This window comes from Tupaia chinensis, unplaced genomic scaffold, assembly GCF_000334495.1.
Source record: "Tupaia chinensis unplaced genomic scaffold, TupChi_1.0 Scaffold148012_1, whole genome shotgun sequence".
NCBI classification, from domain to species: Eukaryota; Metazoa; Chordata; class Mammalia; order Scandentia; family Tupaiidae; genus Tupaia; species Tupaia belangeri.
The window spans coordinates 2,827,249-2,842,643 of NW_006207862.1; the positions used below are offsets into that span (position 1 = coordinate 2,827,249).

The following is a 15,395-nucleotide window of genomic DNA, read 5'->3' on the forward strand; positions in this document are numbered from 1 at the left end:
CAAGTGACCGGGTGAACCTGAAGGACCACTGGCCAACATCAGCTGTGTGCTTGGTCCCTGGCTCCTGGAGAAGGAGTCGGCAAGGCTGAAGGTGTATCCAAAACCCTCCAGCTGGAGATGACGCGAAATGACACTCTGAGACCAGAGGTGACAGAAGGAATGAAATTCAAATTTGGGTGGCCATTTCCCTTATCCCAGACACGCTCTTCTTGAAGCACTGCTAGGGGCATGCTGACTATACTCAGGAAATTTAGCAAAGGGCCCACTGGTACTTTATTTCAAGCCCAAGGGTTTCCCAGACTGGAGCTAGGAGCCTAATCCTATATCGAAAATGGCAGACAGATTGGAGCTCACATCTAGACTCTGATCTGTCAAGAATAACTGCCTCAAGTGCTGCGCTGGGGATTTAGAGGCTCAGGAGGAGAGATAGAGATCTATTAGTGATGTCTGGCCCTGGCGTCAAGTGGGGAAGGGTAAGTACTTGTCAAGGTACTTGTTATCCCCACCACATACTACCCTGAATCATTAACCAATGGGCACAGCACAGACTCCTTCTTAGGCGGGCAGGCGTTTAGAGCAGTCGGTTGCTCAGCATGCCGACAGACAGCACAGCTTGGAGCTGGGCTTCTGGGCTCTCTTTCAGGGATGGTGTCTCCTGGTACAGCACAGATGCTTGCTGGTCCCACTCCTTTTTACCTGTGGGGTCACCCAGATGAGAGACAAAACTGCCAGGGTCTCGGTAACAGGTTTAGCATGAGCATCCCAACTTCAGCTCAAGTGGCCGGCCCAAGTCACGCTCAAGCTTGCCTGTGAGTGCCAAGGTTCAGGGCGACCGGGGAGAGCCTGCATTAGGCTCTCAGCTCTGAGAGGGTAGTCTGGTTGTCTTTGAATCCCCGGTACCTAGCAGGTCATCTATAAAATTAGAATGAAAGGAAAGCAAGAAGGAAAGAAGAAAATAAGGGGAAAAAGGTAAGGAAAGGGGAAAAATAAGAGAAAGGGAAGAGGAACAGGAGAAGAGGGAGATGGGGAGGAGGGAAGAAAGGCTAGTTTCAGGCATTGTACTGCTTTCCAAAAATGCCTACAACCCCTCCCCCTCACCTGTTCTTCATACTCTTCCACAAGATGTGTCCATCAGGGTTGTCTGGCATCTAGGTAAGGTTAGGCTGTGGTGAAGACAATCCTAGTGCCTTCTCTGGCCAAGTCGGAAATAAAGCTTCTGCCTAGGTCTCTTAGGATGCTTGTTCCGGTGACCCAGACACCATGCATGAGGAAGCCCAAGCAGCCATGGTGAGGTCCATGTGGAGGGAATCCAAAGCCTCTGTCCCAGCCCAGCCCTGACTGACGGTCCAGCTGATGCTACAGGAGCAGAAAATGGACGTCTCTGCCAACTCCTGCCCCCCTGGCGGATCTGAGAGCAAAAAAGGTGACTGTTGTTCTCAGTCACTGAGTGTTGGGATGATTTGTTACACGGCGTAGATGACTGAAACACACAGCACACATCAATAGCTTTTCTAAAGGTCACCTCTGGCTCCTTCTCATGACCCCTCGGTGGAGGAAGCTGGCCAGATGCCTGGGCCTTGGCTCTCACCTGAGATCAGCGCCTGTGAGTTCCTCATAGGAAAGGAGCCGGTCATGCCGAAGACGCTGCTGTTGAAGATGGTGGCGGTGCCACTAAGGACCACTATGCAGACGATGGTGAGAGCAAAGAAGCCACGGGTCCAGGAGGAGGTATCCACCTTCACCAGCGCAGTCATCACCACAAAGGTGGCCAGGATTATGGTCATTGAGGCCAGGATACGGACACGGGCTGGAACCCTAGGCGGAGGACACCAGAAGTGCTTAGATACTCCCTTGAGACTCCCATGCAGGGCTGGGCTGGAGAACCATCTTAAGGAAGCAGATGAGCTGCTCAGTGGTTGGAAAGGTCTACTCGTCAGACAGGAAGCTAGGGTTCGAATCCTGCCTTCCTGCTCCTAGCTATGCAGCCTTGGGTGAGCCACTCAGTTGCTCTGGTTTTAGCAGCACTTGTACCACAGGGAGGAAATCGGTCTTCCTCCTGGGGTGTGTGAGCCTGTGGAGTACAGACAGCAGCGTTGGTTCACAGGGCTCCGGGTGAACACGCAGGAGCTGCCGCTGCTTTTCAGCCTGCCGTGGTCCAAGGACAGGTGCTAGGCTTCTGAGGCAGACCTTTGCTGTTCTTGCCACAGGGCTGAGCACTCCCAGCTTTGTCTAATGTATAAACAAAGCCACCACACATTGGGGTTCCTTCTCCTGAAACTTAGCAGTGGGATGCTGGGGGAGGGGAGACAGGGAGAGCACCATCATCGTCGTCATCGGCACTGCAAACACCCACCTCCAACCTCATTTGTGCCAGCATTCTTCTAAGGGTTTTCCATGTGCGGTCTGGCTGGGCTCTCACACCAGCTCTGTAAGACAGCTACCCTCACCTAGCCCAGGTACACAGGTAAGGAAGCTAAGGTCGGAGAGGTTGAAGAACTAGCTCAGGGCCATGCAGCTGGGAATGCAGGAGCTGTGGACTCCCAGAATGATGCCACCAGGATAATGGAAATAGGAGTGGCATGCGACAGGTGGCCAGGCAGGGAGGCTCCTGTGATGGTCTTACTTGTCACAGTCAGCAGCTGATACCAAGCAAGCTCAGCCCCTGTATCCCCCCAACACCACGTCTGTGTATCAGCCACACTCTTGCCAGTTCTTACATTACCCTGAGAGGAAAGCAGGGAAGGAGGCTGTCTGAGAAACTGCGCATTCTTATTCGAGAGAGAGGACACCATCTCGAGGGGTTGTTTAAATCATCAGATTAGACTAAGCTTTAAACCGGATTGGCTGTTGAGTTAATTTTCCTGTTAACCAGTAGGTGGGGGCTGGGAGAAAAGCCAAATTACAGATACACAAATATTTGTTGGATTAAAAAAGAAGACAAAGTTCAAAGATAGAAAAAAAAATAGGTATATAAATAGGTTTGAAACGATGAGCATGAAAAGCAAGAAAGGGTTTTTTCAACACGCTTTTGTGGCCCCAGGCCAATTTGAGCTTCCTTCTGATCCGAAGCTGAAGGAGGAGCAGGTGCCACTCTGCTCTGTAAGGGGCAGAGGGAGTCTGAGGATGGGAAGGCATGGTTCAAGGTTGCAGAGGTGTCCAAGGCAGCAGGCTGAGAAGCCAGGTGAGCTGAGCCCCAGCCTGTTACTCCGTCTGCTAACCCGTGTCCTTGATGCTGTGTTCATTTGCAAACATGCATGGAACAGCCACAGCGAGGCAAGTGCCAGATGCTCAGGACACAGGACAGTCCAGCAACGGGCATTTCACTCCACCATGTGAAGTGCCCCACGGAGGGCCACAGGGCATCTTGGGGCACAACCAAGGGCATGACACCCACCCCGGGCACCATGGAAGGCTATGAGGAGGCAAGGTCTATGCTAGACGGTAAGGAGGAAGGGGAGGCACATCATCCTGGGAGACAGAGTGAGGCAAGGTCAGAGAACTGAACATGGACGTGGGCTACAGTCGCAATGGGAGCAGAGGCGTGCAGAGCTGTGGCTGGGAAGATGCAGAGGACCTGCCTAGAGGGCCTTGTCCACTCTGATAAGTGTCAGGACTGAATCCTTGGTGTGTGTGTGTGTGTGTGTGAGAGAGAGAGAGAGCGAGCGAGCGAGCGCATGGGGTCTTACTCTGCCAGCATCCCTCCCCCTAGGAAAACCCCTCCCGTGGGCTCCTGCCTCCACCCAAGTCATCCTAAGGAGATGCCTGGCCACACTGCCCATACCTAGGCAGCCACACATGATGGCTCATACCGGAGGAAGGGGAGGCACATCATCCTGGGAGACAGAGTGAGGCAAGGTCAGAGAACTGAACATGGACGTGGGCTACAGTCGCAATGGGAGCAGAGGCGTGCAGAGCTGTGGCTGGGAAGATGCAGAGGACCTGCCTAGAGGGCCTTGTCCACTCTGATAAGTGTCAGGACTGAATCCTTGGTGTGTGTGTGTGTGTGTGTGTGTGTGAGAGAGAGAGAGAGCGAGCGAGCGAGCGCATGGGGTCTTACTCTGCCAGCATCCCTCCCCCTAGGAAAACCCCTCCCGTGGGCTCCTGCCTCCACCCAAGTCATCCTAAGGAGATGCCTGGCCACACTGCCCATACCTAGGCAGCCACACATGATGGCTCATACCCAACCCGGGGTGACCTGAGTGTTCCCAGCTCCTGGCCAGTGGCATCAGGTTAGCAATTAGCACATGACCCACACAGGGCCAGTCTTTGCAGGAACTGATACGTGGAAGGCGGCAGAGGTCAGCGCTCTGCCATGTCTGTGTCTAGGCTTCTGGTTACCATCTTCCCAGCTGTGTGGGGAGAGGCTACGTAAGAAATGAAGCCACATGGAGACACACGGAGCCCAGGAATGGTGCAAGAGAAAGAGAGCTCCTAGATCCAAAAGTGCCTGAAGGCAGACCCGACTTTAGTTTACCTTTCTGTGCCTCTATCATGTGTTACCCAAGTGCCCACAGACACGAAGAGCTACATCAGGGATTCCAGGTGGGGAACAACATGGCCAGAAACTGCAGCGATGTTGTCAGTGTCCTGCCACGTGCCCTTCCTCTTACTGGATGGACACCCTGGTCCATCAAGCAGGCTAGAAGTGTCCCTTCCTAGGAGCAGCCTTCAACCAGTGCCTATGGGGAGTCAGTGGATAAATACCCCAGCTCCCTCTTCCGAGGCTGAGGGTCCCCCATTGCCCCACTGGATCTCAGAGGCCCTGACAGGTTTCAGCTCTGGTCATGCTGTGGGCGCTGGCTTGACAAGGCAGTCCTATTGGCTGGCTTCCCTCCCCTGTCTCCTACCTTCACATCCCAAATAAACTGCTTGCACTTGAGTCCTTGTTTCAGTGTCTGCTTCTAGGGAGCCTGATGCAGAGATGCCCCTAAGACCGCACACTGAGACATCTTCCCAGGGTTGGTAGGGGCCTCAGCCTGAAGGGGGGCTGGTGGGCAGCCTGGAGGACCCCAGGGGGCCCAGAATATCTGCTGTAAGAGCATCCCAGGTACCTTGGAGGCAGGCAATCAGCCTTACCCTGATGCCTGGGGTGATTCTACACACTTCATGTGGTGTCCCCACCCCTCTTAGCAGCTGGGCCGTCCCACTCACTCGCAAGGTAAGCGCTCCTGGGTCAGGAGGCTGGAGCCTGCCCAGCTCTGTCAGCTACTCACTGTGTGATTCCAGGCTAATATTCAACCTCTCTGGGCCTCAATCTCCTTGTCCCTAAAAAAGAAGAGGCTGGACTAGATAATATTAAGATCCTTAGCAGCTAATGATTCTGACCTAAAGAAAGAGAGCCTGGGGACAAAGGCCAAAAAGTTTCAGTCAGTTCCTTGGGGAGAAGGAAGTGTGTGGAAGAGGGCTATGAGGGTCACTACAGGGATGGGGCCCTGCTGGGTGGCCCCTCCAGCCCCAGCATAGGGCCTGGTAAGTATCTGTGGATGTATAAATTGACAAGCAAGGGTGATCAGTGGCGTGGGGCACTTTCCTGGTGGCCTAAGTCGCCTGTGCCGCCTGCTTCTCCACCCCTTTCGCACGCAGAGGGTCCAGCTGGAAACATCTGCTGGCCTCAGGAATGGCCTGGGCCTCTAACCACCTCTTCACAGTCACGGTGAGGAGAAGTCTGGCAGGAAGGCCGCTGTGTCACGGGAGCCCTCCCGTGTGCAGTCAATGCCAGGTCATCAGTTGCTTCAACAGGAAAGTTGCTTTGCAGAGGGCTGGGGACTTTGTACTTAGTCCCCGCATGGTGGAAAGCAAGGGGGGAGAGGGAGCAGAAAAGGGGAACAGCGATCATATGACAAAGGCAATGCAGGCTGCATGCTGGCATTTTTACCTTAGAAGGTCCCTCACCTGCACAGGGTCCATCCCGCCTGGTTTATCCGCTGCATAAACCACTCTGGACCACAGCTGCCATCCGCAGGCTGCAGGCCCTCGGGACCTCGCCGAGGGCTCCTTTCAATGCTCACAAAGCGTTCTAAAATATGCCACCTGCAAGCTCGCCCGTGCATACCAACCACACTTCCAGAGCAAGCTGGGTTCCTCTCTGCAACTGCCACCCCGGGCAGGACAGAGGTCCAGGTGATGTTCTTGGGACCTTAGGAAAGTCTAGATGAGCATTTCCCTGGGGTCTGGGCTTTTACTCTGGGCCAGGCCCTGACTCTCATGACAACTCCAGGCCTGAGGCCCTGGTGCAGGTCACACTACCATGAAGGTTCTTGGGGAGGGTTGCCAGCTGTACCCAGGCTGCCACTCCTACCCCCCCCCCTTACTCATGAGGGCTCAGGACCCTGGGGGACTGATTTCTTCCTAAGTCTCCAAAATGTAAATCCTCCTCATAAGTATTTATGATGCTGCAGATTTTACATAATAAAACACTTGGCGATTATGGATGAGCCAGTCGGAGAAAGCTCGGGTTCTTCAGGAGGGGAGAAAAGGAGACGTTTCAATCTCGCACGTTAAATACAAAACAGCTTAGCCCCAAACCGTCTTCCCACAATCTGGGGACAGATGGAAGCATTTTCCCTCATTGCCCTTGGCCCTCCGAGAGTCCAGGAGAGGGCAAGGGTGGGCAAGGGCAGAGCTAGACCTTTCTGGAGAATGTCCTGTAACTGCTGAGCCCTCCCTGCCCAGTCTCTGAGGACAGCTGGCCTGAGTGGCCCATAGACCTTTTAAACCACTGACCCAACAGCCTGAAGTCTGGGGAGAGAAGGGCTCTCCCTGGAGGTCTGAGATCCAAGCATGGTGTGAGAAGATCCCGGCTAGAACCCTCTACCCTTAGGACCTAGGAAAAGTCACCTCTGGGAACCTGTCTTCCTGTCTTGGAGCAGGGTCACAAAAATGCCCTGCTATGAGCTGCTGTGAGACAAAAGGAGGTAAGACACCAAGGGATGTGAGCACTCTGAAGGACCAATTATTGCTAGCAGGGAGCACGCTGCCAGGGCCCAGAGGCAGGACCTGACCTCCTCGTGGGAAGGGGCCTATGCCATGGCCTCCCTCCTGTGTCAGTGTGCATCCTCATGGATGTAACCAGGGGAACCGAGGCACTACCCCTGTTATAGCTGACACTGACTCTGGATCTAGTTGGGGGTAGGTGCTCTCACTTACGTAATCTTGGGCTCACCCAGCTGGACAGACACTCCTGTCCCTAGGGCCGGCTCTGTGAGTGGACAGAGAGAATACTGAGAGGCCTGGAAGGAGGGAGGGCGGAGAGGCTGAGGGTTCCCCACTGCATGGCTGTCACTCCTCTCTTCCTTGGCTTCCTCCTCTCGAGTGCCCTTCCTTTCTTCACACCCTCTCTCCTGCTTGGTGCTGCCAGGGAGCCTCTCTGAGGCTGTAGGGCTGAGGGGACACCCGGCTCTGCTCCTAGCACCATTCCATTCCTCCACTCTCCTCCCAGGGTGGGGTCTCTGCTTGGAGCATTGTGTGCTGGGGAAGGTGCCAGGTGAGGCCAGTGAAGAGCAGCAGCCTGCAATGGGGGCTGCACAGCCCTCGGGGCCCTCTGAGCACTGCTGTCTCCTCGCTCCCCCAGACTGCACTGTGGTTGTCAGATGGGTGCTGAGTCCTTGACATCTTCTCACTGGGAGTGGCCTACGTCCTTTTGAAACTGAGTGGGCTCTGTGACTGTCTTGACTAGTCATGGAAGTGACACTGTGACTTCCACGAACAGGTTGTAAAGCACGTAGCTTCTCCCTCGTTCTTCTGGAGCATTACTCTCCAGCCACAGTATAAACAGGCTCTTATTCTGAGGCTATGTGCAAGCCTATACGGAGAGAGGTGAGAGAGGAAGACAGAGAGAGAGGAGAATGTGACTGGGCTCCGGCCCTCGCTGCTGTCTGACTACAACTACATGAAAGGCGCTAGGCTGGAGCTGCCAGCTGAGCCTCACTGACCCCCAGAACATGAGTGGTACTAGTTATTGCTACTGTTTTAATCCACAGTGCTTAGCAATGGTATTTTAGCAGAAGAAGTCACTGGAGCAGACCCACAGCATATGTTTGGAAAGGTTGGTCTTTGCAGGCTTAGCAGACGAGGCACTGCACTGCCCTCTCTTAGCCTGTACCCAGAACAGACATCACTAATCAATCTTGGGACACTCCCTAAAACCACACCTGCCTTAGATTCCTGCTTTATCAGAGAAGCAGGCAGTCACTACAAATTGAGCAACAGTGGGTAGAACAGATTTGCCGCGAGTGATCTAAGGTTTCAGTGCTGTGCCCGAGAGAAGCCCAGACTTCCAGACTGTACTAGCCACCATTATCTCCTGTGGCAGCTTAGGGGAAATGCAGGCAAAATGTCTTAGGGTTTATTGTCCTTATAAAATCAAACGAGAACTGACAGAGACGGTCACCCAGTGGGGGCTAAGGGCCCTACTAATTTGCCTAGCTATCTCCTAAATGGTAATTCCATCTTTTTTTTTTTTTCTTGAGAGGTTTTTTGCTATAGGGCGCGTGCGCTCACCAGACAGACTGAGAGAGACAGAGAGACAGAAAGCGAGAAATCACCCCCCCAGGGGGGGATGGCCACACCACAATCCCTTCTCCTCCATTCTCCTCTCAGGATCTTGGACATGCATGCACATGTGCCCGGCGTGAGTTTAAGCCACCAGGTCCAGGACTTGAACCGTGGTTGACGACGTGGGAGTCCAGCAACATAGCCATTATGCTAACTGCTGGTCCCAATGGTAACTCCATCTTCAGTGCACTCAGATAGAGCCTTTTCAAGATCTTACTAATACAACACCAGCGATTCCTCCAGCCTCCTTTGTGAGGGGCTGATATATTACATGGGGTTAGCACGGAGAAGATGGGTGACCTGTCCTGAGAGTGGGCCTTGCAGCCACTGGTAGACAGGCTTAACCAGGGAGGAGTAGGGAGGAGACCCAGGTGTCCCCACACTCCTCCCACTGGCTGCTGACACAATGTCACTGCATGCAGCAAAAAGCAGAACTCTGTCCCCGTCACTGGTCTGACTTCTGTGGTCATCTACTTCTCTGTGAACGAGCCTGAGCTGCCTGCCTCCTATTGGTGGCCACTATTAAAGAAGACAGAAAAAAAGCCACTGTGGATAAGAGGGGAGTGGAGAATGAGAGGGAAAGGTTAAAAAAAAGGAATGGCCTACCTGTTGACAAGCAGGAAGTTGGCCACAAGGCACAGCATGGTGGGCACGGTAGAGGCAACGGCAAAGTAGCTCTCAAAGTAGTTCTGGAAGCACACAAGTGAGGAAGCTGCTTAGTCATTCAGGGAGAGGGCAAAGACAGGGCCCCCTCGGTGAGACTGACACCTGGGAGCCCAGCTAAATCGACACAGTTCCATTTACCTCCATCTCCAACCCGAGACTACTCAGTCAGTCAGTCAGTCAACGGACATCCATCAGCCAGCTGTGTTAAGTGCTGGGGCGATAAGGTGGGATAAGACATTGTCCCTGTTCCCAGTGAGTCTCTGGTGCCCTGCAGCCCACACCCTTGTCCATTCTACCTGTTCCACCTATGGATGAAGGCCATGGGGCAGGACTCACATCTGTCTAAAGAGAAAAGTTTTGCACCATCAGCCTCTTGGCCTATTACCGAAATGCAGGATTATCCACACAGGTTTTGTTATGACCCAACCAAGTTCTCTTGTTCTTGCAACCAAATGAGACCTTTTAGAAACTTGCCAGGCCTACCCTGTTCAAGGAAACCTAGTTCTGCCTCTGCATTTGCTGTTGATGGAGAGTCTATAGAAGGTCAAAGCCATTTTGCAAAGTGACTCCAAGTCTGGCCAGAATGAGGGAAAAGGGCATTTTCCTGACAGCACCTTGGGGATATGATCGAGAATATGTAAGACCAAAGACAGATGAAGAGCTTTCTGATTACGATGCACTGGAGTGCCTTAAAAAACTGCACAGCCACTGTGTGTGTTTGTCAAAATTCAGTGAATATCCACTCACTACTGTATACATGCTGTCTCTCAATACACCTGTCTTAAAAATGGCAACAGTGGGGCCAGCAGGTGGAGTAGTGGTTAAGGCACTGAACTCCTGTATGGCTGAACACGGTTTGAATCCTGGATGTGGTGGCTTGAAAATCACGCTGGGCATGTATAGACGTGTGCCCAAAATCCCAGGAGGAGAATGGAAGAGAAGGTATTGTGGATAGCCATCCCCCAGGGGAGTGATTTCCCACTTTCCATTGCACTGGTTCCTCTTCAGCAAGTACATGAACCCTTTGGCAAAATCCTTAACACACACACACACACACACACAGACACTGACAACAGCCAGCCTGTAGCCCGTGGTTAAGTTCTGTGCATATAAAGCTGGATCTCACATGGCTAACTGTGGTCCAAATCCCAGTCCTAGCAGCTTGAAAAATGCACTGGGCACTAGTGCATGTGTGTCTAAGATCCTGATGAGACGGAGAAACAGAGGAAAGGGGTAGTGTGTTAACCCAACGGGCAAGTGCTTCCTCGGTCTCTGGGAGTGCACATGCTCTCTGGCAATGAGAAATTAAGGACAAATGAACAAAAACACTGGAAAGGGTTATATATCTTGGCTTTGGTCCCTGTAAGTCAAACCATGAACCCCAGGCAGGCAATGTGAGTTCTAACCTGTCAGAGTAACTTTTTTTTTTTTTTTTGAGAGTATTTTTGCTACAGGGCGCGTGTGCTCGCCAGACAGACAGGGAGAGACAGAGAGACAGTGAGAAATCACCCCCACAGGGAGGATGGTCACGCCGCAATCCCTTCTCCTCCATTCTCCTCGGGATCTTGGGCACGCATGCACATGCGCCGGGCGGGAAAGTGGATTTCAACCCTGTCAGAGAAATTTTTTTTTTTTTTTTGAGAGTATTTTTGCTACAGGGCGCGTGTGCTCGCCAGACAGACAGGGAGAGACAGAGAGACAGTGAGAAATCACCCCCACAGGGAGGATGGTCACGCCGCAATCCCTTCTCCTCCATTCTCCTCGGGATCTTGGGCACGCATGCACATGCGCCCAGCATGAGTTTAAGCCACCAGGTTTGGGAGTTGAACCGCAGTCGACTACATGGGAGTTCAGCAACATAGCCATTACGCTAACTGCTGGTCTCCTGTCAGAGTAACTTACATGCATTTATTGTACCAAATACAAGGCTTCATATGAACTCTACAAACAAAAAAAGAAGCTGTATGAGTATTCTACTCTGGAAAGTTTAAGAAATTTAAGGAAATAATTTGGGTACAAATACACCAAGTGCAAAGAACAATGTGTACAAAGAATCTGCCAGTGTCCAAAGAACCATGACAATTGTGGGGCTGACTAGAGAGGGGGAGATGTGGTTCCATCCTGTTCAGAACATCATGTATCCCACTGGGAGCCAACAACATGTTGGGAAGGTTTCTTAACAGTTCTAAACATCATAAAGGCCAGCCTCGTGGCTCAGTGGTAGGAGAGCTGGATCTCACACGGCTGACTCTGCAGCTCAAATTCCTGCCCCTGCAGCGTGGAAAACATGCCAGGTACATGTGCATACATGGCCACAATCCCGACAGGAAGGAGAAATGGAGAAGGGTTGCATAATCAACTCCACTGGTGTTTTCTCTTTCTCCCTTTTTCTCTCTGGTGAATATACATGCTCCTTAGGGAAAAAAAAAAAAAAAAGTCACATGAAGAGATGTCAGAATTCCATGCGATTTTTGTTTTTCCAAATAGAGGAGAGAGCAGTGAGTTCTAAGAGTGCTCCAGGTCCAGGTAGGAGAGTGGAATGGGAAATTCAGAGAATGGGAATGAGCCTGGGTTTGGGGAAAGGCCCAGAGGGTTTGAGTCAGACCTTGAAACCAACGATCAGATTTTCCCTTTCTGGGAGAGTCTGATTGCAGCTTGGAGACCAAGAAGGGCAGATGTCATACTGAGCCCCTTCTAGTCTGACACACAGGCTGGTCCACAGCTTCCTTTGAAGCCTGAAGAGTGCTTTGTGGTCTCTGAAATCTGTACCCTGAATATAAGGTCGTAGTGGCCTTGCAATTAAAATGATAATCAGCTGGTGCGGTCCATCAACCATGAGCCGTAGAAATAGCCTTCTGCCTTTGAGGTGCCACTCATTGTCCCTGCCTGATGGGCTCAGTAGAGCCTGGAGTGGTCTGGGACAGTCAGTCAATTATGTGTTGACACAGTGGCTGGGCTTACGTGAGGCCTGGTGGGTGCTGGGGGAAGCACTGGAAAAAGCCCTGGGGAAAAGAAGGCTGCAGACCAGCCAGGGCTGCCCCAGGCCAAGGCCCTGATTGAGTCCATCTGTGGCAAGACCATGCACAGCTACACGGGGCATGGGATCTAGATTTTTTTTTTTTTCCCCAGACTTAGGTTCCCTAAATGTCTTAGGGATGGGGATTTTCCAGGTAACTAAATGTTCTGGTTTGTTGATACTGAAGCAGAAAAAGATGTCTTCTAATGTCAGCACACGTTTTAAGTATAGATAATTAGATAAGACTGAGGGTCCTTCCGTGGACTGAGCCCATTTCTCTGCCTTTCAAAGAACATGCCCACCAGTAGACTGGACCTGAGGATAAGCCACGGTTCTAGTGATATAGAGTAGGAGCTGCAGGAGGTGACGTAGGTTGATTCGGTGCATCCTGAAAACTTTTTTTTTTTTTACACCTAATTCCTAATATAATCATGTGGTGGTTTCCGGGCTAGGTGGTGCACAGTGGTAACATGCCACGTTCTGCAAGTCTGATGCATGTAGGAATGTCAGGGGTTCGTGTCCAGAGATCTCTGTGAGTATACCAGGCCCCTCCATGATCTAAGACTGGCTGAGGCTGGCGTTAGAAAGCTGCATCGGAGATCCTCTTGGAGGGGCCAGTGGGCGGGGTGGTAGACTCCCAAATGGTCGACCATGGTTTGAGTCCTGGACCAGGTGGCTTGAGAATCTTGCCAGGCATGTGTGTGCATGCATGCCCAAAATTCTAGGAGGAGAACAGAGAGGAAGGGATTCTGTTGTGGCTGTCCCACCCCCCCAGGGGGTGGTTTCTCATTTTCACTCTGTCTCTCAACAGCAAGTGTACATGCCTTATGGCAAAAATAAAATAAAATAAAATAAAAATCCTGTTGGAGATTCTGCCTCTTCCACTCATGGAGGAAATAAATAAATAACTAAAAAAAAAAAAAAAAAAAGGAAGTCTTAAGAAAAAAAAAAGTGGTGTTTTTTGTTTAGTTATCTGTTGCTGTGCCTATAAATTGAAATCTAGTAAAATGAGGTGTGGTGGGGAGATTGTTAGGATGGCCCATGATCCCTGTCTCCTGGAGTTCACACCCCGTGACCCCCTCCTCTGCACGAAGATGGGATTTGTGACCTGCTTCCAAACAAGAGAATGAAGCAAACGTGGTGGGTCTCCATGACAAGATGTACATGCTTACTGTGTCACACAAGGCTGTAGCACCAACCTTCTTTCTGTCGTGTTTAGCACCTTGCTAAATATTCTTTTCCTCCCTTGCTGGCTTGAAGACAAGTAAGTGGCCATGCTGGGGAACCCCACATGGCAAGGAACGGTGGAGGACCTTAAGTCGCTGAGGGTAGTCTCTGGCTAACATCCAGTCTCAGTCCTATAACCACAAGGAACTAAATTCTGCCAATGACCTGAGTGAGGCTGGAAGGGGCCCTTCTCCAGCTGAGCCTCAGATGAGACCGTGGCTCCAATGTAGCTTGACTGAAGTCTTATGAGAGTTTAAGCAGAAGATTAGCTGTTCTGTGCCCAGCCCCTGGCCCACAGAAACTGTGAGGAAGCAAATGTGATTAAACTACTAAGTTGAGGTGAGAATCTCTTCTCTGAAAATGCTTGGGACCAGATGTGATTATAATTTTTCAGGATTTTGGAATACTTATATATGTATAACGATATATCTTGGGAATGGGACCCAAGTCTAAAACATGAAATTCATTTATATTTCATGTGTATAAAGTAATTTTATGCAGGAAGTAAAGATTGCATACTCTGAACCATATGTATAATGATATATCTTGGGAATGTCTAAAACAAGAAATTCATTTATATTTCATGTGTATAAAGTAATTTTATGCAGGAAGTAAAGATTGCATACTCTGAACCATCAGAAAGCAAAAGTGTCACTATCTCAGCTCCCTGTGTGGACAATCTATGACTGACAGTCTTCTTTTCCCCTGGGGGCACTGGATAAACTAAGTGTTGTTTGTGCTTTGACTGCAATCTGTCACATGAGGTTAAATATGCTATTTCCACTTGTGGCGGCATGTTGGTGCTAAAAAAGTTTTGGATTTTAGGGCATTAGGATTTTCAGATTTTGGATCAGGGATGCTCAATCTGTACTTTATTACACAGCAACAGATTCCTGATTAATGAAGAGTTTCAGATAGCTGGTCTCTTATAAGACTAATCAGGGTTTTAATATCATAGCCTTCCTGTGTCAACTTAAATTCAGTACCTTAATGAAAACTAGGACAGCTGATCACAGTCCTTTATTCACTTCCTGCCAGAAGAAAAATCCATTTTCCCATGAGGGGATCCAAGGCCATGCTTGCCAACCACATTGGGACCTTTAGCCTTCCTTACCAAACCCTCTGCTGAAATTAAAACCTTTGCAAGTGGCATGTGCTTACTTCAAGGAACTCTCCTTAGTTTATGCGCCACCCAGCTCCGCTGACCCTGCCTGTCCCTCGGGTTACTTGCCTATTTCTCATCAGAGTGGCTGGTCCCATAGTCATAAAGCAAATGCCACTGCTGTCACCAAAGGAAGAGCTAAATGCACTCCCTCATAGAGGATCTGCACACAAAGTGTTGCCTCAAATGCCTTTCTGAGACACAGTCAGTGGTGAAGGAGGTTCCATTCTTGGTCATGCATTTTGCAGACCTGCAGGTGGCAGGTTTGGCAGGGTTCATCTCATTTGCTTCCATGGGTTTTGGGGCTACCTTCTCCCACTTACTCAAGGAAATGTAAAGACATTCACATTTTAGTTCAAACACACTGTGGCTAGGGAGGTAACAGCACTGCATCTCAACAGGGAGATTTTATGTAATGGAATGTTTGAGGATAAGAGATGCAGAATTTACCTCCATTTGGGCCTGACTCCTCAAGGCTTCATTACAAGGCTGTTTTCATCAATCCCACCAGATACCCTGCAACCCTCTCCACCCCTAGAGGCAAACACATGGACCCCAAGGCCAGCCTCAGCCTCAGGGGTAGTGGGGAGAGAAGACCATCAGGCGATGGCACTGGGGCTACAGCCTATGAGGATGGAGGCTGGGCTTTGCACAACCACAGGGGCCACCATTTTGCAGACAGTGATATGAACGGCCCTCAGAGTCGTGCAACAACAGTCCTATGTACACAGCTCACTGCAACCGCAGGTGGAAGACTGCTTGATTCAGCAG

At 50.9% G+C, this 15,395-nt stretch overlaps 1 protein-coding gene across 1 annotated transcript in view; it reads right to left on the minus strand.

The window, feature by feature from the left end:
• Positions 1-15,395, minus strand: part of SLC29A3 (solute carrier family 29 member 3) — a 55,288-nt gene that overhangs the window by 7,229 nt on the left and 32,664 nt on the right. The window contains exons 4-5 of the mRNA XM_027768921.1: positions 9,160-9,242; positions 1,589-1,815 (exon numbers count right to left, since the gene is read on the minus strand). Of these exons, the coding sequence (XP_027624722.1) occupies positions 1,589-1,815; positions 9,160-9,242 (310 nt within the window). The remainder of the gene's footprint in view (positions 1-1,588; positions 1,816-9,159; positions 9,243-15,395) is intronic.